General features: G+C 42.7%; 1 protein-coding gene across 3 annotated transcripts in view; it reads right to left on the reverse strand.

Moving 5' to 3' along the window:
- Positions 1 to 5,655: 5,655 nt before the first annotated feature.
- KLHL21 (kelch like family member 21) overlaps positions 5,656 to 26,930 on the reverse strand; it is a 49,999-nt gene continuing 28,724 nt past the window's right edge. For 2 of the 3 annotated variants that reach the window (XM_075190085.1, XM_075190084.1), the window contains exons 2-5: positions 16,852 to 17,924; positions 10,558 to 10,963; positions 6,628 to 6,700; positions 5,656 to 6,093 (exon numbers count right to left, since the gene is read on the reverse strand). In XM_075190085.1, coding sequence (XP_075046186.1) covers positions 5,776 to 6,093; positions 6,628 to 6,700; positions 10,558 to 10,963; positions 16,852 to 17,899 — 1,845 coding nt within the window. In that variant the 5' untranslated portion in view covers positions 17,900 to 17,924 and the 3' untranslated portion in view covers positions 5,656 to 5,775. Of the gene's footprint in view, positions 6,094 to 6,627; positions 6,701 to 10,557; positions 10,964 to 16,851; positions 17,925 to 20,035; positions 20,199 to 26,930 lie in introns of those variants that run through there. The other variant, XM_075190083.1, reaches the window with a different exon arrangement.

The raw sequence follows: 26,930 nt of genomic DNA on the forward strand, positions 1-26,930 counted from the left end.
GAAGGTTTGAAGACCAGAGGAAAGTCTTGTGGGAGTGAATTCCATAAAGTGGGTGCAGCCCGAAAAAAGTCTTGTAACCGGGAATGGGAGGATGTGATGAGAGTGGAAGAGATGCAGATCTTGTGCAGAACGGAGGTGTCAAGTTGAGAGATGTTGTGAGACAAGTGAGGAGATGTAAGTCGGTGCAATTTTGTTGACTGCTTTGTATGTTCGTAGAAGAATTTTATATAGATGGGTGATTAGGCATTTTGAGTAGTCGGAGAAGTGTTCTGGGGTGGTGTAGTGGCATGTGGGTTCTTTGATTAAATGTAAATTAATTTAGTATTGAGATTGAGGGTAATATGGAGCCCTTTTGAAGGTTAGAAGAGACAGCACAGTGTTGGCTAACCTGTGACACTCCAGGTGTTGTGAAACTACAAGTCCCAGCATGCTTTGCCAATATATAGCAGCTTATTGCTGGAAGGGCATGCTGGGATTTGTAGTTTCACAACACCTGGAGTGTCACAGGTTAGCCAACGCTGTAGTGATGTCAGACAATGCTGGATCTAGTAATGCTGGATCACAAATTTAACCTGGGTATGTGTTCATCTGACCAGTCCGTCCATAACAGAGCTTGTTCCAGCTAGTACAGATAAACTATATCTTGGCAGATTTATTACGGAGCAGACAGTATGTGGGACTTTGTATACGCTGAGCTTAGAGGTCTTGTAATGTAAACGGGGGTGGTAAATTACAGGGGCTATTCCGACCCTCAATCTACAACAGACTTATAGAAAGTTAATAACCAATCATCAGCTGAGATACACAACTTGTCACCATTCATGAGGACACTGTTTGTAATGGCATCAAGTAGTAATGTAAGTAAACGGGGACATACATAAAATAGAGAGATACAGGGTAGACAGATGGTGGGAGGGAAGTTACATTTTAAGTGGGAGAGCACAAAATAAACAAAAGGAGGGAATGTGGGGGGGGGGGGGGGGGGGGGGGGTGGGGGGGGCAGTGGAGATTGATACATTGTATCTATTAGTGCTGCAAATAGCGACTGACTCCTCACAGTCTCATCTGTATTAATACATTAACCGAGTGGATTCCAAACTTTTTCAGTTCCAGGCACACAACCCCCCCCCCCCCCCCCCCCCCCCCCACCCCCCACCTAAGCCAAAATAATTACCAAGTAGTCCCCCGCCTTGCTTACCACTGGCCCTGGCCGAGGCACCCCAGGGAGTTTGGGAACCACTATGAGGTGCGAGCAAAAAGAAGATTTTTGAAGGTTTGAAGACCTGACAGCGCTGCGTGGGACTGTCTACACTAATTTAATCTCCCACCAGAGTTTAATGTAAAAGAGAGCTAATCTGACAGGTGAGGCCAATTAGGGAAAAATAATCATATTATTACAAGGTCTCATTTAAGATATTTCAGTAACAGTCTTTACTACTTTACAGACTAATATTATATTTTACATGACATTTTATCTCAGTATATATCCTCATCATTTATTTATATAGCGCCACTAGTTCTATACAGAGAACTAACTCACATAAGTCCCCTGCCCGTTGAGATTTGATAGCAGCCATACTAGTATGTTTTTGGATTGTGGGCGGCAAACATGGGGAGACCATACAAATGAATGGAACTCAGTGCTGTGAGGCAGAAGTGCTAACTACTAAGATGTGCTTTTCCGATCAGATTTCAGAGTGTAGACGGAAGATGAAGACAACAATACTACCCGTCCACAACACAGGATAGCACACAAACACATTGCTGTGCTAAATAGTCTTGCATAGAGTCTATGGCCCATAGACTGTTAATCATTATCACTTACACTATCATCATATATCAACTATCATCTTTAACCAGTACAGTAATAGTGAAATTATGCTCAGACTTAATTTGAACCTATAGCAGAAAGATGGACTGCGGATAGAAAAGAGGCCTGTTTATCACAGCTCACCGCCCCCCATCCACCCTCATGATTGCTTAACTAACATCCCATCTTGGGATGTTAATTAAGCAATCATCATCATCAGCTATTTTATATAGTGGCGCTACATAGATAGCTGATGATGATAGGCACATTTATATAGCGCCACTATATAAATGATGTACAGAGAACTCAGAACAGTCTCTGTGCCATTGGAGCTTACAGTCTAAATCCCCTAACACGTAAAGACTAGGGTCAATTTTATAGCAGCCAATTAACCTACCACCTACCAGTATGTTTTGTGGAGTGTGGAGGAAACCGGAGCACCCGGAGGAAACCCACGCAAACACGGGGAGAACATACAAACTCCACACAGATAAGGCCATGGTGGGGAATTGAACTCCTGACCACCAGCACTGTGAGGCAGAAGTGCTACCACTGAGCCACCGTGCTGCCCATAGCAGAGACCTAATTAGCTCCTATTTCTTACACCAGAAAGAAAAAAAAAAAAAAAAAAAGTTTGTATTGAAGAGATGTGCACAGCTCTGCTGGCCCACTGTAGAGCGGTGATGCCTTGCACCCAGTTCATACTGCGCAGGTACAGTCCGCGTCTGAAAACGCAACGACCATCATGTATATAGCTACTGCTATAGCGCAGTCTGCGTTTAAAGGCACCAAATTCACGCTGCACCCTTATGATGTCATCATGGGTGGCACGTTCAGATTCAAATATGAAAACATGTTAATATTATAAGGCTTATCATAATAAGCACCGTGTAATGAGCTGTGGGGAGGTGGGAAGTTGTAAGTAATGAAAATTGAAAGGGGGTGTGATCTTAGACCCCCATTGAAGCAGACATCCCTGCATAAAACAAAGAACACGTTTTGTTTTCTAGCCAACTTTATTTAAATTTCATTCCAAACAATACAATGATCATGTTAAAAGAAAACTAAAAACAAACATTCTATAAAAAAACAAAACAAGATAAGGCAAAACATTACAACAGCACGTATGTCAGCTTATGTCTGCGACTAATGAATTCAATGCATACAGTTTTCTAAGAAAACATGAAGTAGCGTCCCAGTAGTGTCTGTAAATCACTGCCCTGTAGCAAATGATCATTGCATCACACACCTATTGTGTCCGGGTGACGTGTATACCTTAAGTAACCGGATGGTGTGTCTGACACCATCTGACCTAATAATGTGTAGATGCAGTGGATACGTGGATCAGTGAGCTGTCAAACTGATGTGGCATAAAATATAGAGCAGTTTTACTTTTCATGAATAGACCTGTTTGAAAGGTCAACTCTGATTGGCTAAGAATACATTGACGGTATGCAGTGTCGGAATTACCATTGGTGCAACAGGGGCCCACTGCACGGGGGCCCCGATTCCCTCCTCCCCGCACCAGGGCCTACAGCTCTAGTTCCGCCTCTGATGTTATTAATGAACCAATAGTTGCAAAATGTTAATGTAAAAAAAAAAATCTAGTTAGTTTCCAAGACAAATTTCTCCATCAATAAAGCAGAACACTTACTGATTTCCCTGTGATGACATAACCAACATGGAGTCACCTCTGCTAAGGCGATATGCCAGGTGGAGTGTGTGCCATCAAGACAAATAGGATCCCCCATGTGAACGATCGTGTAGAAATCCATTATATTCCCCTGTAGCGGGTGCAGGCTGCCAATATGCCACCAGCGTGGAAGGAGCCCGGCTGGCAGAGCTTGGCAGCTTTGTGTATATTTTGCATTCTCCTGTGTTGTTGATCTTATGTTTTGTGTATAGCAGTGATTGTGATTGGCATAAACAGATGTTTGTTTCCTTCAATCAAACAAAGCTTTATCAGTCCAGTGATGTCAACACGAAGCTTCCTTAATATGGTACTGGTGACAAATGATCTGTGCTGGATATTTCTATTCTATAGAAATACATAATAGACTCATGAAAACATATATACAAATGCTTAATTATAATAATAAAAAAAAAAAAGGCACGAAAACCTAAAATAAGAGCAGATCTCGTATAAAAAGGGTTTCTGTAACATTCTCAAATCTATATGTAAAATGTCACATATGACTAGATAGCATCTAACAGCAAACTATTGTCCAAACGTAGTGATCAGTGAGAACTTGCTGTTTCCTAAAGCCTACAGCAGACCTGGACAACCTGTGGCTCCAAATGTCGTGAAACTACAAGTCCCAGCATGCTTTGCCAGCAGAGAGCCTGCCAATAGCTGACAAGGTTTGCTGGTGCTTGTAGTTTCGCAACACCTGGAGAGTCACAAGTTGGCAAGGCCTGGCCAACCCTGGCAGCTGGCGATCTACTGGCAAAGCATGCTGGGACTTGTAGTTTCACATCTCTCAGAGAGTTACAGGTTGTCCTGGTCTAATGTAACCGTTCTCCAACCATTCAGCTGTCCCAGGGGTTCAGGATCTCATGAGTGACATAACATTCAATGGGAAACACTGTTTCCCTATCATATAAAAGCACATCCAACAGCATTTCCCACCGAGTGCTAATGTGACAACGGCAGAGGATCATAGTGTAGGATTAATAAATGGTGCAGACACTGAGCTGGTGAGATCTTGGGATAGCGTTGACACTTATTGCCATAATGGAATCGTGTATAAAGTTAATGCACAGATCTGTAAACATTGTATTTTCTATACAGTCTGGGACCAATGCATATGAAAGTACAGGGACTGCCGAGGGGGGTGACTTGGTCAGTAGCTGGACAGATACTGGTTCAGATTACTAGACAGGGAGATGGGTATGAATGCAGCCATATGTCCTACACCTGCAAGGCTTCTTTCGCTGTGCTATAATAGACAACAATAATGTGTAGATTAAGGAGTTAATATTGTACTGCCCGATATAGGAAAGTATATGCAACAAGAGAACCCCCCCATATTGCTGGCGGTCACATCTGCTGTAATCCTGATGATGTCACTGCTCCACCTCCCCGACCTACGTACGGAACGCTCCGCCTTGTCTATCTGCTAATTCTCGTACAGCGCGGTGAGCTCCTGGGGTCTGGTGGCGTCAGGGATGCGGCGGATTTATCAGCAAATGCGAAAGCAGCAACAGTTAGAGGAATCCCGGCTGCACAGCACCGGGCAGAGAACTGTCAATATAGCATTGTATATTAGCGTGCTTCTATCATATTTAGTGTTTTATTGTAAAAAGTTCACCCAATGTGTTTAAGCGAATCTGAACCCATTACAGCAACGGAAAACAAACACATTTAATTTTGCACAATATTTAAAAACATTGTATTATGAGATGCGTTTGTCTCCAAATGGTGTATATATAACACAAGCATTATCTGCCCACAGTTGTGGTGCCATCATGTACCCGTTCTCTAAAACCTGCGCCAATGCTGCCTCATCAGAGAAGTGATAGATAAGCTCTATAAAAGGTTGGTTCACTGCACAAAATGGCTGCCAGCTCTGTGCGTAGGCGGCTTCTACACTGTAACTTAGACAAGATGGGTGCAACAACGGCATCCGATACTTACAGGACATGGCCTTGTTAGCAACGTGGCTGCGTATTTTACGTATTTTTGTTTGCTAGAAAAAATATACTTTTATATCAATGTCTTAACTCTGCTCCTTTTGAACATACGAAACAATAGTAACAGCTTTCAACATACAAACATGCACATTTGTATGTATAGTTTGGGGGAGTGCATCACGTGATCATGTGGAAAAAAACAAAACCCAAAACATGTATATAAATATATAATTATTATTAAAATAGAAACCATAGTGTTATCTAATCCCGCCGTTGGCCCTCTGTCGTTTCTGGTCGTTTTGGTTAAATTAGGGTGAAAAGAAGAGAACGATCTATCGTCGGTGCAACTCGTTCAGATTGTGGTTGTGTAAGTTCTGCCGTCGCCGGTTGAGGTTGATTGTGTTCCTCTCGTGGTTGGCGTTGTCCAGCGGGACGCCATCAAAACTATACTGGGTATGCGGCATAAACTGTCTGAATATGCTGACGCTGCCGTGCCAGAAAGTCGACTGGGGGAGATGTCCCACAATGCTCCATTCTTTCGTTTCCGGGTCGTAGGCCTCCGCTACATCCGAGAGTTCAAACGTGTTGTCGTATCCGCCGGAGACGTAGAGTTTCCCACCTAGCGCGGCCAGGCTCCCGCCAACGTGTACCTGTAATCGTTATAAAAGTATTAGAGACCGATAAGTAACGACTATACCAAAATCTAAGACGCTGCCACCATATTTATCCAAGTATTACATGAATGATGTAAATAATAATACATATATAAGGGCTCCAATCTGGTTACTAGCACAGTACTCCAGCTTCCAAACCAGTAAATAGCCGCTCTACCTCATAAACAGTACAAACACAGAATAGGATACAGGGGCAAACGCAGTATTTGTAGAGGGGGGTTTCCACACCACGCCGCCAGTGGGCATGACCAGCATGCATGGGGGCGTGGCTATAATTTTTGACAGTGATTGGCTGCTTTCCAACTCTTCCTATCCCTATAATATACATGGGCAATGCTGCGTGCACTACTGTTAGGTGCACACAGCTCTCCCTTTTCAAGCAGAGCCGTGTGAAGCGGGAGCAGGGTCCAGGCACCTCAATTATACAGGTCTGGAGGGGGTTTCCAGGCACTAGGAACCCTCCCCCCCCTCCTCAGTTTGCCTTTGGGATATAGCGAGACAGAACCTTACCTGTTTCATGGCAGGGATTTTGTTCCACTCATTCTCCGAAGGACTGTATACATCCACTTCAGCGGAATCGTCTCTGTAGTATAAAAAGAAAAGGGTCTTATTGGGAATACAAACATGCTGTATAGCTTTGGAAGATTTTCCCTCAGCCATTAAAAACATGGTTTTCAGAGTCAAATTTATGGAGTTTAGGGGGTAGATTTACCTTGAAAGGAAAAGTGGAGGTGTTACCCATATCAACACCTCCAGATTCTGCCTATCGTTTTGTAGAATGTACTAGAACATGATAGCTAGAATCTGATTGGTTGCTTTGGGCAACACCTCCACCTTTCCTTTAAGCCTTCTGAGGTCAGGCACTTGGGCCAGTACCATATCGAATAATAAAACTAAATTAAAATTAGCAGCGTTTAAAATTGCTGTTGGAAGATAACGGGTATTAAACTGCGTGTACACTCATTATCCAAGAGAACCCCAAAGTTTCTCTCTTATCTATATAGCGCCAATCATACTACGCAGCGTTGTACAGAGAACATGTCACCATTCATATGGCACCCTGCCTCCATCGGAGCGTACACTATAAATTCCTTACCGCAAACACACACACTAGGGTCCATTTTGTCAGTAAGTTTTTGGACTGTGTGAGGACATCCGAGCCCCCGGAGGAAACAAACATACAAACTCCACACAGAGTCGGAAACAAACTCATGACCCAAGCAACGCTAACCACTGTGCCACCCAATGCGAGTACCAGGTGCACTTTAAATCTGAAAGCTTGCAATGCTGTACGCCTACAAGGGAGAGTGATATTCTTGCAGAATAAAACAGGGATTATTTCAGACATAAAAAAGGCTGGTACGAGACATATTGTTCAGATGTTTTCCAGCCACAGAGGAACATGATCCCGCAGACATTTCTCCTGTTTTATTATAGGAAGAATGTGTGTGTGGCAGGGGCAGGTGAGGAGTATTAGCCGTTACTGGCGGAGGACGCGGCAGCTGTCATCTTAAGAAAAGTCACGGTAACTATGGAGGAATGACGTGGAATGAGGCATTATTGGGAACAGAAATGACACATTTTGTTCACTCCGACTGGACGCAAAGCCTCAGAAGAACTCCGGATCGCAGACTTTAAACGTTATATTTAGTGGCAATGTCGTCCTCAGTTGTGTTTATGTTCTGGGTGTTTAAGGGAATACAATGTTCTTGTAAGGGAGAACACTGCTGCCAAGATAGGAGGGGGTTTTATATCCCACAGCCGACTATATTTATACTCCTGAAAAATAGTCTAAGGGAGTTTTGGACGCATGCAAAGAACAGACCTTGTACGAAGATTAATAGGACACAACACACGGCTTTGTTCTGTTCTGCTGAAACGCCGGCTATAAAAACGGATTTACATTTCACTAAATCAAATAGATTTATTCTGGCGTTCTTACACCTGATCAACACAAAACACACTTTACTGTCAAACAAGAAACAGGCAATAACTGAACTCGTACGTATTCACCACCCCTTGTCTGTATATCTTAGGATGCAGTTAGAGATGGGAGTTTATTTGGGGAAGAATTTGCAATTTCCAGTCACTCTTTTTTGCAATATTGCTCAGGTTCCATCAGGCTGGACAGGGAGTGTCGTATCTTTACACAGATTCTCAATGGGATTGAGGATTGGGCCACTCCAGAACATTGATTAATTACTTTTTTGGTATTTAAGCCACTCTAATGTGGATCTCGGTCCGATTGGGTGGATTAGTGTTGGGGATGTGTGAATCGGGGGCGTGGTTTTGCTTTGATTGGTCTTGCTGTGTCCTGATTTTGACTGCTGGGAGGTATAAAAGGTATGAATTGCGTTTCTGGAGCAGGCTTGCAGCCCAAAAGTCCAATCTTAGTCTTAGACCATACAATCTTCCTCCACTTTGCTTTCTGGCAAACTCTTGGCAAGATTTCACGCGTGTTTCGAGAGCCTTTCATAAAGTCCAGATTTGTGAAGTACCCACTGCTGTCATCTCACAAACAATTTCTCCCATGGCTGCTATGGAAGATTGTGTCAGAGTTGCTGTAGTCCTCTTGGTGGACTCCCTAATTTTGGAAGAGGGTCTGTTCTAGACAGACGTGGCTGTGCTATATTCTCTATGACACACTTAACAGGGTACTGGGGATCATTAAAAGTCTAAAATCATCTTACGGCCTTCCTCTAATTGGTGCTTTTCAATAACCTTTTGTTAAATTTGCTTTGAATGTTCTTGGACATTCATGATGAAGCTCTTGTTTGCAAATGCACCAATCAACTTGCGAGTCCTCTCACAGACAGGTGTATTTATGTGGAAATCAATCTAATTATTAATTGTACGCCGGTGGGCACCGATCAATTAGTTATGTGACATCGGCAGACAAATACTTGCACCAAGTGTTATTCAGGAAAATCTTAGTAAAAGTAAAGCATATTTATGTAATCAATTATTATTAACTTGCCATAATAGAGAATTTTGTGCTGATCAGTGGAAAGGATTCCAGTATAAATCTATTTTGAAAGCACAAGGTAAGAAAGTGAAACGTGAAAAAAGCCAAAAAGGGGGTAAATACTTTTTAGAAACTGTTTATTGCCACTTGGAATATTTTATACGGTTTTCAAACTTCTAGTAACAAATGGATAGACTTTCTTGTCATTTATTTTTGGCCTTCATAAAAATACTAACAACAGTTAGTCTCACCTATCTCTTCTCTCTGGTTACTATTGAGCTAAGCTAAGTCCAGCTAAAAATATATAATTTTTTGGCTGACATGTCTCCCTCCCCCAACATTCAGGAAATCCCCCCCCCCTCTATGAGTAATATAAGCATTTCTGGCACTTATCAGGCTCCAATACAATCATGTGGCAAATATAGATAATGAATCGCCAATCTTTTCTAACATAGATTCAAAAAGATGTTTAATTTATAAGGCGAGGCATTGACATGGGAGGCAGGAACACATGATTGGATTAAAGCTGCTGCAACCAATCAGGAGTCGCCTTCACAAGGGGGACTGTCCCATTTTTAAATCTCCCGCAGCCCAATAGCTCTCAAATACAGCAATCATACTGCGAGAGGAGAGGAAGCCTTTCATTCATGAGGACAGGTCCACTTTCATGTATCACCACGGGTTTGAAAAGTGGAGATGTTGCCTATAGCAACCAATCAGATTCTAGCTGTCATTCTGTAGAATGTAGTAATTAAATGATAACTGGAATCTGATTGGTTGCTATAGGCAACATCTCCACTTTTCAAGCCCGCCAAAAACTCTCAGCTTGATACATTTACCCCTTGCATTCTTTCCTGTCAGTCATTTTAGGCTCCAGGTGGCTCCTTGCAGTGTTTTTCAATTGGTTTACAGACAGGAAGTCTGGTTGGAATAGAAAAAAAAAAATCTTCCATAAAATAAACTAGTTTATCTCAATTATTTCAGAACTAATTTTAACAAAAAAATTGGTTAAGTATAGTTGTTAATGTAGGACTTGCTAACGTGAACACCTTTGACGTTAGTTTGCAGGCTTAAATGTTTTGATCAAAATATGAACCAACAGCTCATACTAGACATATACATAACTACAATGGTAACAAGTGTAGCTCTGCTGTAAACCTCAATATGCCATCACATTACTCCTCTAGAAAGCTCACATCACCTACAGAGACAGTTGTTTCTCACACTTCAGTGAGGTCACTAGTGAATAGGCTGGAGTCTCACAAACATTGGTACAACCTAAAAATGCTGCCTCCATTGTGTGCAGGTGACACTTTTAACCAGTATATCGTGATCTCACACCAGTATACAATATTGTCAGGGGAATGGCCAGACATCCGTTATTCCCTAACTAGATCTTACCAGAAGATAAATCCTACCATAAAAGGGATAAGGTGATTCCACCCCCCAGACGTAGTAGTATCACAGACACTCACCTGACAAAATAAATTAATCCATTTAGCGTCACGGTTTTGGGTGCGAAGGACCAAGGTGGCAGCCGGCCGCAGTTGACCAGGGACCACAAGTCACTGTCCGGGTCGTAGCACTGCATGACCATGGTCTCCTTGCCCTCCAGCGAGCCGATGGCATAGAGCTTGCCCCGGCAGGAGGTGGTGGAGCAGTTATCCATCGGGTACAGCATAGGCCGCAGCGATTCCCAGGAGTCGATAGTGTGGTCGTAGCGCTCTGTGCTGTCGGAGGCTATGACGTAGAGGAGGCCTTTCAGCACCGTGGAGCTGTGGTATTCCCTCGGCTTCAGCATCGGGGAGACCTCCGTCCATTCATTCACACTGGAATTGTACCTCCAGACACAGTCATAAAGCCTGGAACCATCAGACCCTCCTGGAATACAAGATGGAGAAGTAAATATTCTATGCCGGTACCTAACAGGTACCTGTCCACTTATCACTAGGTCTGTAAAAACACAACTCCACCCATGCTAGATACTGCTCCACCCGGTGTGGTTATAACCCTACAAAATGTTTTTTTAATTATTTTTTTTTATTGTATATTGGTCACTTCCTTTCGTGCCAATCCCATTTGCTGGGCATATATGTAGATATTTGGATCAGAATTTTAACTCCCAATGGGTTAGTTTTATTGAGGTTTTACAGAATCCCTAAGAGTAGTAAAGTTGCCTCCACCAAGTCCAGACTCCGATCACTTGTGATGATGGACTGAGAGTCGATTTCAGAAGAGAGTTTGCAGGACTCTCCCCTGAGATAAGGATTTGTTGAAAAGGATTATGGGAGTCGTTGGTAATGGCTGCTTACAGCGCAAGTGTGAAGACTGCACGTCTGTGACACCGCTACGTCCGCTTCGTTTACTGCAGATGTCAAAAGGTTTCTCTACATGGACAGAGGACAAATGTAAACTGCGATCTGCATTAAAAAACAAAATGATAAAATATAGGGCATGTGCTATAGAGATTTTTGATAATGTATAAATATTTAATGAGGGACATAAGCAGGGTTTAGGTGTAAATTTGCACCCATGAGTACGATTCGGACATGTTGGGCATGCAGAGTAGTGTTAGACTTTCTGCCGAACCTCCGGCACCATCTTTGGGGATTGTGAGAGGCACGAAAAGCCCCTGAAAAAGTGACCCTGGGGGTCCGGCTATGGGGAGGGCGCAGTGCCCTTCACAGTCACTATAGAAAGAAACATCTGGGCACCAGCTCTGTGTATACAACAACCACGGAACAGCTGCACCAATAGACTTTATCCCTTTTTGGTTCTTCGAACCTCCTGGATAACAGGTCCCATAACCTATATAAAGGCCGTAAATGTCTCCCTTCCCCTACAAGTGGCTGCTTTGCGACCATAGAACGATCAATACATGTTTTCCCCAGTGATAGCTTGTAGCAGAATAGAAGCATTGTGGATCTGGTAATGGCCCCATGTAAGCAGTGTTTGTGCACATAACACACACGTTCCTCAGTTATAACTGCACCTGCTCCTTAAGCTCTCCAGAGAAATCTTGTACAAGTCACATGGTTATAAATAGACTTTGGTTGAAGGGACAATTGCAGTACATTAGACAGAATTACAGACAGTGGCAGCCTGTGACCATCTCCTGGGGATCGCTGCGAGGAGAGTGTACGATACTATTTAAATGTGAAACTGGCAGTGAAATTAAAACATGGAGCTCTTGATAAAGAGATTTGCTGTTCAGTGACCAGCTCTTCATTACAAACCAGCATCTAGCAGACGGTTTAGCTAATTGCAGTAAATGCTTGTCAGTGTTCTCCCCAGCACCCAATTCCTGGCTGCTCCAGCTGTTTTTACTTGCCACCCGGCTCTTGGAACCCACCAGTGTCCTATTATAATAGAATTATTAGATTATTAGACCAGGCACTATGTGAGCACTGCAGCCAGCAGTGTGTGTTAGACCACTGACCACCAGTCCTGGCAGGTGTGGGCAATAAACTCCAACATTTTTCAATATTATTATAAACGCCCCCACCCGGCTACTTCTTAATGCCCCCCGGCTGGCAAAATTTTCTGGGGAGAACACTGCTTGTGTTGTCCATCTTACTGAGTGTTTCCAGGTGCTATATACATAACGATTCCTCAAAACTATAGTATCGGCATAGAGTATCTTCTTGCGGAGTGTGTGTGATTTCCTCTACATCGTTCATTTTCCTCCTATGACCCAAAGACGAACCGGCAGATTTGGTTCCTGCCCAAATTGGCTCCGGTGTGTCTTTCTGTTCCTGTGTCAGACCTGATGGGCCTAAATTTCCTAATTCTACAGCGCTGTAGAAGATGTTGGTGCTATATAGACAGGATAATAATATTATTATTATTATTATTATTAATAACAGCAACTCTGGTCTTTGAAGATAGTTAGCCACTCGCATACAGCCTGCTAAATTGAAAACAGCAGAGCCGTGAATGCTTAGCTCTACACTATTGTTTTAAAAGATCCAAATAACAACACTTGTTCCCAGCTGTCAATGACCCGGAGAAGGTGCCAGAACCGTCTCAGTTGGTTCCTGGCACCTCAACTGCAGAACACAGTGTTCAAAGAGAACGCTATGTACTGCGTCCTCGTCAGAGGAGGAAATCCTGTGACAGCACTGTACTAACCTTACAAGGACTTACCGGAGCAGAGGGCAGTCCGAGGGGAGAACTGTTCCGTTCTCCTGCCTGCAACTACTAGATCTAAGTAAATTTGACTAACAGTCAATAAAAACTAAATCATATTAGCAGCTCTATAAAATCCAATTGACACACACTCCTGTAGCGGTGACACATGGGAAGACACATCCACAAAACGAAGGAGTATCCAAATTACAAATAAATGTCATTATTATTTTTTTCTTTAGAAACTGAAAAAAAGTAATACAATAAAAAACTACTTTTTAGACCCCCCCTTTTCAGCAAGGGCGGGGTCATGACACGATTGACAGTGAATCGCTTAATTAAAGCCCCACCCACTACTCCAGGGAAGTGGGCAGGATCCAGGAGAGCGGCCTGCTCTCTCGGGAGAACTTCCTCCGAAATTTGTAGGTATTGGGTGCTTTAACTGGGTTAAAGGTACAAAATGCAGCATCTTCAAAGAGTATTTTTGCCCGTTTCTATCTATTTAAATAAAGATATGTATTCCAATATGCTACCATAAGAAAAGCCTATTACTCCCTAATGAAACAAAATAAAATGTATTTTAGTAAACTCAGAAGAGCATTAGAACAATCACAGGAGGAACGGGTATGTTCACAAGTGTGGACACTGGGTGGCGCTGTTCTATTATTAATAATAATTTAGTGTTTTTCTCCCATGAGACCCAAAGCTCTTTACAATAAACAAGCAATTATAAGCATAAGCTGTTAATAATAGTGATAAGTCTGCTTTTGAATATGGTAGAGCAGCAGAACTCAACTAGAAGGACACGACTTGAGGCAGGAGGGCAGCGAGATCGGCCGCCCATCTGCAGGTGCTTCATCACCAATTGGCCAAACGTCTGCCAATCAGTATCAAGGCTTCACTGTATCACATGCATTATAGGTGGTGGAACGCATGGGGAAAGAAAGGGGTCTGGGGTGTGCATGGGGGAGAGACGGTGCAGTTCAGGACATAAAGGAGGAGATAGTTTAAGACTGTTGCATAAAACGCTCCATAACTGAAGATGTTTTACATTGTTTTTACATATGCAAGAAATCCGACTGCAAAATATTGTTCTCCACATGCAGCAGTTTCAGACAAAAAGCGACCGATTCAGGGCCCTTTAACGGGTTTACCGTCAAAAGTCTGGTTTGCATCGGTAAAATCCAAGAGAGCAGTATCAGTAATTTGCACCGCTTAACGATGTTACCAGATAACCCTCCCTGTGCCTCTAGAAACGTCTTTGGTAATCTGTGCTTTGGACCAAGGGATGTTATGATTCAAGGTCTGAATATGTTCCTAAAGCTGAAAATAAAAAAGGATCTATTTACTTCTGGTTTCCGGCTGTTTATTCAATACTCTAGTCCTTCTCGGCTATTAATACATCTCCGCGTGATCACGAAGAGGAGGATACTTAAGGTTTATTGTGGACAAAGTGCGAACCTGTCTACACCAACATGGATCCCGGCCAACGGCACAGAAGACGCTGGAACTTGTCAGCTGACACGGTGCACGGAGAAGTGTGAAGATCTGCTGCAGTTTAAGCATACAGTGATTCCGCACCAACTGCGACCATCACCGATCTGCGTTAACTCCTTCCAGTAGAGGGCAGAGATTTTAAGAAGAAAAAGCTCCAATATCACACAAGCCGAATTAGGCTGGGAGTCTTATATACACTAATATTTATTCCCTGCCCTGCAAAAATGTGTTCCATATATGACAATAGCATGATATAACATCATTCCTAGCCACTAGATCAGTGTTTGCTAACCTGTGACACTCCAGGTGTTGTGAAACTACAAGTCCCAGCATACCCTTCAGGCAATAAGCTGCTATATATTGGCAAAGCATGCTGGGGCTTGTAGTTTCACAACTTAGCCAACGCTGCACTATATGATCACCAACAAGAATGTGTCAGTGATGCAAGATCATTAAAACTAATGTAGAAGTGTTGCAGGCATCAGACTAGTAAAGAGAAAATTATGTGAGAAATCTACCTCATGGTGTAATGAAATGGACGATCCTATCGACCTACGGAGACGTCCTTACCACTAGCAGTAGATGGCACGTTTGCCTCTATGTGCATGGCCGCAGTTGGATTTAGCCAAATAAAACTGTCCTTGTGGACCAAAAAGGCCAAAATTGTGAGAGGTGACAAGGATCCGCGATCCCTACTAGACAAACAATGGAGGCTATTTATGAGCACACGAAAAATGCAGCATGACCACTGCAACCAATCATGTTAGCCGCCACTTTTTGCAGTGCGAGTTTACAAAATTCTACGGGCAACTGTTTAGTTTTACTGGGCCTATGTTTTCATATGTAGCATGCACAGCAAAAGAGACCATATTGCAGATACCTGATCAATCTGGTAAGATCTGTCCACATACCCAAAACATTTCTTTACAAACGTTCAGGTTCGGACGCCAAGTCCGTTTGTGAGCCGTATCTTGCTTGAAATAGCTCTGTGCATTCTCACAAATCGGCCTTACGCCAATGAAGGCAATTCATGTCTGGACACTATTATTTCTTTATTTTAATACTAGAATTATTTTTTGTATGCATTCTGATTTGACCTTTTATTGCATCTATGTTAATAATCTGCAGTCTGTTTGGTCGGTCTACATACAGCAAGTAAAGTTTAGGCAGAGCATACTTACACCCCAGAATCTAATGGAAACATATCTTGAGCTGCGTTTGGCTTTGAATACTGTCCGCACTACGCTCAAGTTCCGCGCTCGCTGTTTTTACCCGAAAGGTGCGTGCAGGTTGCATCCAAACATGAACGTAGATCCTTAAAATTGCAGAGGATTTTGAAATGGGGGAAAAAAGCACGTGTTTCGAGGGCTTACGTTGATATTTACATGGACACAAGAAACGTCTCGTACCTCGAACTGAAAACCTCTAACAATTACTTGTATGTAATCATCATTTAGCAGAATCTCGGTTATGTTTGCCACCAAAGGAAAGAAGCAGATGAGGGTAACTAATATGAGGTGTGATTTGAAACCACTGTACGACAGTTTAATTCATGATAAGGAACAGATCTTCCTGTTTACAGACCTGACAGAACGTTAAGGTGGCCTGCACATTGTGTTTTTCCCTTGGCTTTAACCCCTTGATTTAAAAAGTTATGGTAAGACAGATGCTTTTATAGCACTATCCTTTGACTCCGATGTGAAGCTAAAACACCTGCAAATGTTATTTGAAAAGATAATAACAGGCCTCCACGGTTTGAGGCTCTCAGGTAGCATTAGTGGCTGGCAGAACATTATATTAGTAATTTCACAGCCGGAGAAAGCTTCCCCCCAAACGTCATATTCTACTCTCCTTATTGCAAGCTTTTACGGGCTAACAGGACTAGTTTAGCCACCACCAAACCCCAAGTAAGTGTGCACCTTGATGCCCAATCAAATATCTCCATTGCTGACATGGTGACCCAGGAGGAGGGTGACATATCTTTGGTAACTATCGCCCAATCTGATTCATGGCAAGCTGCCTAAAACCATCTTGGGCGAGAGCAGGTGGTGTTCAGACCATGCTCATCTATGTATCCTACTTTGCAATCCAATCCCTTTACAGAACACGTTAGGGCTACAAAAAACCACAACGCCATCACTCACCGGTCACGTAAATGTCATTGCCCAGCGCTGTGATACTGTATCCGCCGCCCAGGTGGTCGGGGAACTCCGCCAGGTACCTCCACTGGCCGGTGTGGGGGTTGTAACAGTCCACGGTGACCAGCTCGTCGCAGTCCTGGTCGCAGCCGCCGATGACCACCAAAATCTCCGCCAAGCCGGTGGAAGGCCGGGATCTCATCCGTTCGCAGGGCTGGTCGTGGCGGTCGTACTCACAGGACTGGAAGGCCCGGGCTTCGCCGATGAGCCTCAGGCATGAGGGGCTGTAGTAGACCAGGGGGTCGCTCTCCACGTGGGCCAGCAGGTAAAAGCGGCGGATGAAGGGCAGGCGGACGTGTTGGAAGAGCTCGGGCCAGCGGTGTTGGCGGTGCGGGAGGTCGGCCCGCACCCAGCACAGGACTATTTGGTAGGCGGTCTCCTCCTTGTCCACGCACAGGCGGTCATCCATGATGTACTCCAGCATGCGCTTGTAGGGCAACCTCTCCACCTCCCGGGCCTGTGCCAGCTGGGGCATGTGTGCCAGGATGAAGCGCTTGGTGCTCTCTGCCAGGCCCCGGCAGGCATAGGCCTCAGCGAAGTCCTGGATCTCCAGGCAGTTGCTGACATCCAGCTGCCGCTCCAGGTAGGTGCAGCAGGCCTCCTTCACCGAGGGGAACTGGAAGAGGTCGGCGGCCTGCAGCAGCAGCTCCACGTTCTCCTGGGTGACCGTCACTCGGCCGGTGTAGCAGAAGTCCAGCAGCAGGCCCAGGATGGGGCCGCTCACCTGCTGCAGCTCCACCCGCTCGGCCTGGCTCTCCCGCAGGCGGCCGGCGAACATGGCGCGGAAGTAGTTGCTGGCGGCGGCCAGCACGGTGCGGTGACAGGGGAAGTCCTGGCCGCCGGCGGTCACCGTCATGTCGAAGAACTTCTCCTCGGCCCGAAGCTCGTTGATCCCCCGCAGCAGGTGCAGGGCGTGCGAGGAGTCGAAGAAGGGCAGAGAGGCCTCGGCTGTGCCGCCGCCCGAGCCGGGAGAGGTGGGTAGAGAGCGGTCCATGGTCCGGGGCTCAGCGGCTGATCATCTGCGGGAGAGAGAGGGAGACGTGTGAGGAGGAGGCCACCATGACATGGAGGAGGGGGCATCTAATGCTGCATTACTGGGGGCTTACTGTAACACTGCTGTCATATAAATATACACTGATGTGTCTGTATATAATGTAATGTACCTCATACACTGCACTACTGTCTGTATATATAATAATGTACCTTATACACTACTGTCTGTATATAAAGTACATCTGTATATATAATGTACCCCATACCCCTCTGTCTGTATATAATGTACCTCTGTATATATAATGTACCTCATACCCCGCTGTCTGTGTATATAATGTACCTCTGTATATATAATGTACCTCATACCCCGCTGTCTGTGTATATAATGTACCTCTGTATATATAATGTACCTCATACTCCGCTGTCTGTGTATATAATGTACCTCTGTATATATAATGTACCTCATACCCTGCTGTCTGTATATAATGTACCTCATACTTTTCTGTATTTATAGTATGCCCCTCATACACTGTACTGTTGGTCGTATATAATGTACCTTATACACTGGTTTGCTGTCTATAAATAACACCTAATACACTGTACTATATATAACTTACCTCATATTGTATTGCACTCTATATATTATGTACCGCATACCCTGTACTGCATTCATCCTGTACTATATACTGTTATAATATATACCTTATGCTGTCTGGTATACAATATCTTGTACACTGCCTTGCTGTTTGTATACTATACATTATATTGCACTGCTATCTGTACATTATAGTAAGATAGCTGCAGGATTACTAGGTTAAATGACCAAATTACTATTAAACTACATGTAAATTTGGTTCCGTTGCCCTTATAACCTTATGCCATTCTTATAAGGATAGTACAGCAGTGCAGTGTAGTATAGACCGCAGAATAACACCTCATACAGTGTATTATACCGCTGTGTGTATAATATTACTTCTTACTGTACTGTCCTGGTTTCTGTACTTTATCCAGTACCTTAATAAATAGATGCTGAATGTACAAATCCTTACTGTTCTAGTATACTGTAATAAATCAATAAGATATCCCACATACTGGATTACTACTACTGTATGTATTTATAATTTATTCAACTCCCCTATTTTTATAATAAACAACCAGGACATCACTGGACTTGATGTAAGCTCAGGACATAAGTCCCAACCTCACAATTTAGCTCCCAAATAAAGTAAGACAGATGAACCTATTCCAAATTGGGTGCATCAAGAGTTCACAATTATGTGGAAATTGTAAGTTAAAGATTTTGGATGGAACAAAGAAGGGACTGTCCGGGGACAACAGTCCTAAATATAATGAACTGTTGTACTTTCATGAAAGTTTTGTATTTTGGCCACAATAAGCACAACGAAAAATATACTCTAGTTCTACATATACAAAACACTGCTATACACTTCCCAAAATACAAACAGCTATAATCTTACTAAGGTGATACATACTAAATACCATCAACATCAACAAACACCTTATGGGCAATATAAACATATAGAACACTTATAATAATGCATATTTTAGTGTTTGTATAGTGTGTATATACACATATACTCCAATATAAATGTGTAGCATTATTCTACGCAATTCTTTATCTGCAACATCAGATCACCTTTTGTTCCACTATTCAAACCGACTTAATATAGTCTTGAATATATTCAAACACATCCTGTAAACACATTGCATAAGCAAATATACCCAGATCTTACTGCCTTCCAGTATAGCCATCAATATACTTAATTCTAAGTCCTCCAAGTATCTACAAAGCATTACGTTCAGACCAGAGGATGTACCTTAGTGTATAGCAGTATGCATTTCCCATTCCTGGATAATTACAATGTTTTCTAGACTCATTACAATATTTACAATTTTTCTTGCAATGACTAGCAGATGCCAAACTTAGCTCAATATATAGCGAAATATAATAATATTCCACACCATCTCTACGTATAATAAAATTCTACTGTATGCAAACAATGTTGCCTGATCCAACAATGACAAACCATATAATTATTACATACTTTATAAATAGCTCAGATCTGACAACAGACATGCTCTATGCACATTATACCAATGCCTTGAGATTACTGACCTGTGACTAGTAAGAGAAATATAGAGATCTTCAATACTAGGGCTGATCCTATGGGTGCTGTGCCAACCTCTCCCTGGGCCCGGTGCGGCTGCTGGCTCCTGGCAGTCTGCACTACAGCTGCTCATGTTAGGATACAAGGGTAGCTTTGTCACCAATGTCCTCCCACTGGGCAGAGCCAGGGCACACGTGGTGCAGGCTGCAGACAGAGGCTGCCCCCCCCCCCAGGCCACATGCATGTGACTCACCAGTTCAGCTAGTGATACAGACATGCTGCTATTAAACCATTAACAAGGCAGGAAACACAGACTGTTTCTATGCAGTGCAGAGATCCAGGATTACTTTACCAGTAGTGATGGGAGAAATCAGCTTCAAATGGCAACTTGTAACACTACAGAAAATAGCCTGCCCTGCACAGGTCTAAAGATAGACCATTATGACGCAGGGTAGAGACCTGTCAACTTAAAGAAGAAAAATCCTCAAATAGAAAATTTCTTTTTAGTTTATGTAAAGTACAAAAACAAACATAGCATTGATCATATGTTCTCTAGCACCTTTTTGTAGGTTATCTGAGGCTTTTAATCACTGGGCAATCCAAAACACCAGTAACATTCTGTTATTTAAATACATAAAGCAAAAACAATTAACAAAAATACATATGACTAAAGCCATTTCTTTTCTAATGACATAAGTTGCTGTGTTATATATAAAAAAAAATTTTTTTTTTAAACAGTCTCATTGATAATTTATTAATAGTCGGGCCTCTGCTTAGGCACATGTCTGCACCTCTTCACTGGGTAGACTTATCAAACCTTCTTAAAAGGAATAGTGGAGGTGTTTTCCATAGCAACCAATCAGATTCTACCTATCATTTATCTAGTACACTATAGAATCTGATTGGTTCAGGGCACAATATTGTGTATGAGCAACAGGTATCTTGGCTATGTCTGAGCTATTTTATTGAAACCCACCAGTGTACCTGTTACTGACCCATTGTCAGGCGCCGTTCCCGCACTGTGTATAGGTGCCGGGGACGGACCCGCTATCTCCTCTCATTCACGCCCCATTGACTAGCGACGGGACGTACTTCCGGGTCTCGCCGGCTGCGCATGTACAATGAGGCCGCGTCCTGTTGCTAGACAATGGGACGCTTCTTCCCCCAGCTTGTCAGCGGTCAGGTGCATCTGACCACCAAATCCACCAGCCACCTATCAGGGCCCACCACGGAGTATATCTAGCACCTCTTTCCTTCACCCTGTGCCAGAGTATTGGTTTCAAAAGCTCCGGCGTCCTGTATCCTGTTTCTGCTGTTTTTGGCTCCTGACTTTTGTCCTTGTTTCCTGACTATTCTCTGCCTTGCGCTTTGGCTGTTTGATTCCTGGAATCTGACCTTTGGCTTCCTCCTGACCACTCTCTCGGATCACCCCTGTGTACTGCACCATAGTTTGGCTACCGACCCGTACGACTATTCCGGCTCTCTTCCACTGCACCGATAGCCAACTGGGAGAACCGTGACCTGCGCACCCCACACCTCCTCGCGGGGTTACCTGGTGAATACCGGGGGTATGTTAGACTCCGCGCCTCCCAGATTAGTCGCGTCAATTTCATTCTTTAGTCATTATCGTGACACCCATCTTGTCACTAACCTTCCCTGTGCCCGACATCGGATTGCTGACTTTCCAACCATTACCAGCCCATCCTCAATGTTACCCTGAACTTGTCTCTATTTGGTCTCCAAATCTGTACAGTTCATAATATCATCACCATTTATTTAGATAGCGCCACTAATTCCGCAGCGCTGTACAGAGAACTCACCCACATCAGTCCCTGCCCTATTGGGGCTTACAGTCTAAATTCCCTAACATACACACAGACAGACTAGGGTCAATTTGTTAGCAGCCAATTAATAATAGACCCTTGATGTCTCCAACTATGTCTTACGTGTTCTATTGTCTTATGATCCACGTACTGTCCTTGCAACTAAGCCCACTACTTCCATGTGGGGGTCCCTGGTAAAGACCGGACACTCATTAGACTCCAGCATCTAGCAGCAAGATAGTCCCACTAACTATACCCATCACTTTCTGTTTGAGGCTGTGGAACATTCAGCCCCAGCTGCTTCCAGGTGTATTGTGATCATAGCATATATACATTTGGTGAAATAGGGATCATTGATCCCTATGGACCATGACCAGAACTTGCTGTGTTCTCTTGCAGTCATGCATCATCCAACAGACAATACGATCACTTTGTGTTGTGTACTTCTAGTACCTCCCAAGGTCACCATAAAAACAAAATGTAGACAAAAGGCTAAAGTCTCGTTGGCAACAATGTTTTTGTTGTGTTCTTTTCTTTCTGTTTTCTATGTATGAGAAGAGGATAACAGCGCAGGTGTAAGCAGAAGAGAGAACGGTCACAGACTGGGGATACAGGACATACTCGGAATATTGTGATTTGTATATTCTGGATTACAATGAGATTATTGAAATAACAAAATGAGCACAGTTCTATTTGCAGCAGCAACAGAAATGACAATAACTACGTTTTCTAGTCCCCGTGTAAGGGAGCTCCTTAAAATTTAGCCGCCGCCATTTAGGGGTGTAGAAGAAAATATTTCAAGCTTTAAAAGGAAAAAAATTCTACACAAAACATATCAACCAGTAACTCTGGTGTCTAAAAATCATTATATGAACGTATATTATTATTGCAGGGATTTCTATTTAAATCATAGATTCCCACTGTCACCTAGTGTCAGAGAGACTCCCTGATAAGGGCGAGACTCCCGGGAGAGCCAGGCGGGTACATTCCGCTATAATGCCAATCTTGTGATCAGGCCCCGCTCACCTAAGTGAACAACATTTGGGCAGGCGCCTGATGGTGCAATAAGTGCCTACGATTCGCCCTCCTTACTTGATGACGCAAATGGCCTCATTGAGACTCATCACCCTCGTCTTTCTATACCTAACCCCTGCCAGAATGAAGGTATGAATAGTACCCGAAGTATGATATAACTTTCTCCCTCAACTCCTTACCAACTAAAGGACAGACAACATGAGCATGCAAGATCCAACCTCCTCCTACATAACTCAAGGACGGATGTTATTCTGTGACCCCAGCTTCCCTGAAGACACCTAACTATAATCTATTGAAGGAGATAACCAACAAGACTTACAGTTGTACGTTGTTTCCCAAGGGACAAACACTGAAATCCAATTATTGTTTAATAAGATTTCCCTAAGCTGACATGGGGATTCACCAACTCCCTAACCCAACAACCATCCCTAACCAGAGGCACATCTCACTTACCATCTCTATATGTCTAAAGTGTATTTTTACTCTATGGGCTAGATTTACTAAACTGCGGGTTTGAAGAAGTGGAGATGTTGCCTATAGCAACCAATCAGATTCTAGCTTTCATTTTGTAGAATGCACTAAATAAGTGTTACCTAGAATCTGATTGGTTGCTATAGGCAACATCTCCACTTTTTCAAACCTGCCGTTTAGTAAATATACCCCTATGGCTCTATATGATCACAACACAGATGTATGCCTTAATCATAGTCCTTACTCCTGGACTGCATAGTTAACAATTGAGCAATGCAAAGTTTTGGGAGTTGGAAGCACTCAAGTAGACAGATACCCTCACCACCCATTATGACCCCCCTTCCCTGTTGCTTAGCACAAGGTGCTTTAAAATGCATCAATTCCATTATAGTACACTCACTTTATAACACCAATTTGGATCTGTGCTTTAATTAAATCAGCAATCCCACATAGAAGATTTATTCTCTTTAATAGCTAGCTAACTAACTTTTAAGCATGCATCGGATAATCATGTTTCTTAGCGGGCTTCCTACAAATCATTATCTCCTTTTCAAAATCTCTCTGAAGGTTACAAAATATGTCTACACAGACACAGGTTCACAGCATGCCATGTGAAGGCAGAGGAAGGGAAAATGTACATTACGCAGAGCCCAGAAAAGCCTCTCTGCTCACTACGTCATGAGCCATGTGACTGTGGTTGCCATGGTAGTACATGACACCAAGCAGTAAAATCATTAATAGCAGCCCGAAGAAACAAAGGGAATAAAAGTATTCTTATAGCCTTTCACAGTGATTTCTGATATAATTATTTGTTGTAGTTTACGATTTCTGCTTTAAGTTGGTATTATAAAGGAGAGTAGTACATTGCTTCATCTTTCTGTGTGTAAATTCCACCAGGCAGCTGTTTATTTCTGCTACCCTTGGATACGACACAGCTTGGCTCCTCTGTGCTTAGGACACAATTTTACGCCACAGAGGATTTAATGTAAATTCCTGATTGCAATATCGGGATAGTTTAGGTCATGCAGAATCTGCACTGATCCACTGAAAAAAAAACCAATATGATATACCCAGAAGGAAGCAATATATTTAGTTAAAGATATTGGAGGGCGTGCACGAGCCAAAAAAAGTTGTCAGAAGGGTTAAAATCTTTTTTAATGAATCTGGTCAACTAATGACTCTGTTGTATAACAGAGGCAGAAGCCAACTAGGACTGCTCTATATACTATAACAATCATGTGAGAGAGTGTAGGAAGCAAAGACCTATAGTTGGTGACCAAATACTCGTTCACTCACACAGCAGACTGTACAAGACACACAGTGCCTGTCAGTTATATGACAGGATAGTTGCACGCTACAAGAAGTAATCTGAAACTTGCAAACTGTAAGCTCTATTTGCCATGTGCAAGTGAATCAAGTTTAATCATCCTAATACATAGAATACCCAATAAATCTGGGTAAATAGTGTCAGCCTGCTATATAAAGTTATATAGTAAGAGGACATGTCCAGATTGGTGCCTGGAATCTCAAGTCCGTTATGCAAGAGACTGTTCTTAGTGTATTTTAAGCTGAACACATTCTTAAACAGTGACATGTCAGATGACAGTCTGTGAGGCGTTACCATCAGCCCTCGTCTGGCTCAGTATGACAGCAGAGGACTATTACATGACTTGTAATCATTAAGAGGATGGGGGGGTGGGGGGGGGGGGGAAATGGCTGGTCGATGACTAACTTCTCTTAACTATAAAAATATGACCAATGATTTTAAAGCGTCATCTGCTGTCACATCCACTCATAGAAAGCAGCGGATTGTATTAAAAAGAATTACTTGAACCTTCTATGACCTATGAACTTGTGTACTATGGGGTAGATTTATTAAACCTCTGGGAACCTGATTAGTTGCTATGGGCAACACCTACACTTTTCAGAATGGTTGCTATGGGCAACAGCTCCACTTTTCCTTTTAAAATGCTTGATATATCTCCCCCTATTTTTTATTGCATGCTATTGGTTTTCTTCCAGTCCTTGATGTATGTGCCCTAAACGGCTACTTTCGCAAAATTTCAATCTTGTCTGGCCGAAATTCACAAAAACTGGCACCCTCTTTGATATTAGAAACTGATAAAAATTGTTTTATAGTGCCGTTAAATTCACAGAAGAATAATCTGTGAATGCATGGTTATTTAGAAAAAAATAGATGTTTCATTTAACACTTTTTGTAATAAAAATTTAATGAAAAAGATATAATATTTACAAACGTTTAAATATAATTAAAGAAATAAGCATATAATATAAAAAGGCTCAAATGAAAACGTAGCTGACCTAAACAGTTAATTCTAACAATAGAGAGGTAGTATAGGTTACCCAAAGCATAATTACCTTAAAATACAATGGAGCTGTAATTATAATTAATACTTAGATTCTAGAGAGATTACTTAATTTCTTTGCCATTAGTTAAAGGGGAATAACATTAGAGAAACGGCGGTGTTCATTCAACAATATTGTTTTCAACATTTACATTTTTCTTTAAAAAACATAAAACAAAACGTGTGTCAATAAAATTGTGGTCAATTCCTTCTGAATTTTAGGTCCTTTAATAATAGATAGCAAAAATAATATAGCACTACTTCCATGAATTCCTGATCGGGGCGCTGATTCATTAAGGATCTTAACTTGAGAAACTTCTTATTTTAGTCTCCTGGACACCCCTTGCATTGTGACATGGTTTTGTCCAGGAGACTGAAATAAGAAGTTTCTCAAGTTAAGATCCTTAATGAATCAGGCACCTGGTCATCACATGGCTTTGAGGCACGAGGAATCATTGTGCCTATAAAACTCACTGCAAATTCAAGACAAACAAGTATATCAGCTTCGCTACTTCCTCTGGCAACAGTCCACCGGTAATGTTGTCACTATGTTATTGTACTAGACAAATATACCTAAATCCACTGATAAAATCTACATGAATACAACCACTTGTAAAAGCAACTTTTGAAAAACGTATTTATACTACACATAGAGTGAACAAACCAGCGCTGTGCTGTGTGGTCACAGAAAATATGCAGACGTCTTAAAATGTTCTTTTCTGGAGTGTGAAAATTTCAGACATGTTAGAGCTTAAAGATACTGTATTTTGGGGTTTCTGGGGGTTTAGAACAAGGGTCCTATTCAGATACTTAATGAATACTTCCAGCAGCCATCGAAGCCGCAACCGCTCAACAAATTCTGCAAACATTGCGGGTTTACTTTACATAACTGCAGCACAAAGAGCATTTATAGGGTGGAATCTCAACAGCGATACAAAGTCATTTGCACTGTAATAGTTTAACTGGGCTGGTGGAATGAATAGTACAGTTACACAGCTGGGGGGGGGGGGGGGGAACGCTTGTCATGGTTCAGAAAATGGGCTAAATAAAATTGGCGGGAGGGAAGAGATGACAATGGAAGAGGAAAAAAAAAAACAAAACTAAAAATGTAGGTGTGATGCCTAAATAGTGAAGACAGCGATTGTGTAGGCTGCATTTATATATAGAACCTACATATACACTAGTTCTTAGTGACATCACCGAGGCGT

Source organism: Mixophyes fleayi, chromosome 11, assembly GCF_038048845.1.
Source record: "Mixophyes fleayi isolate aMixFle1 chromosome 11, aMixFle1.hap1, whole genome shotgun sequence".
NCBI lineage: Eukaryota > Metazoa > Chordata > Amphibia > Anura > Limnodynastidae > Mixophyes > Mixophyes fleayi.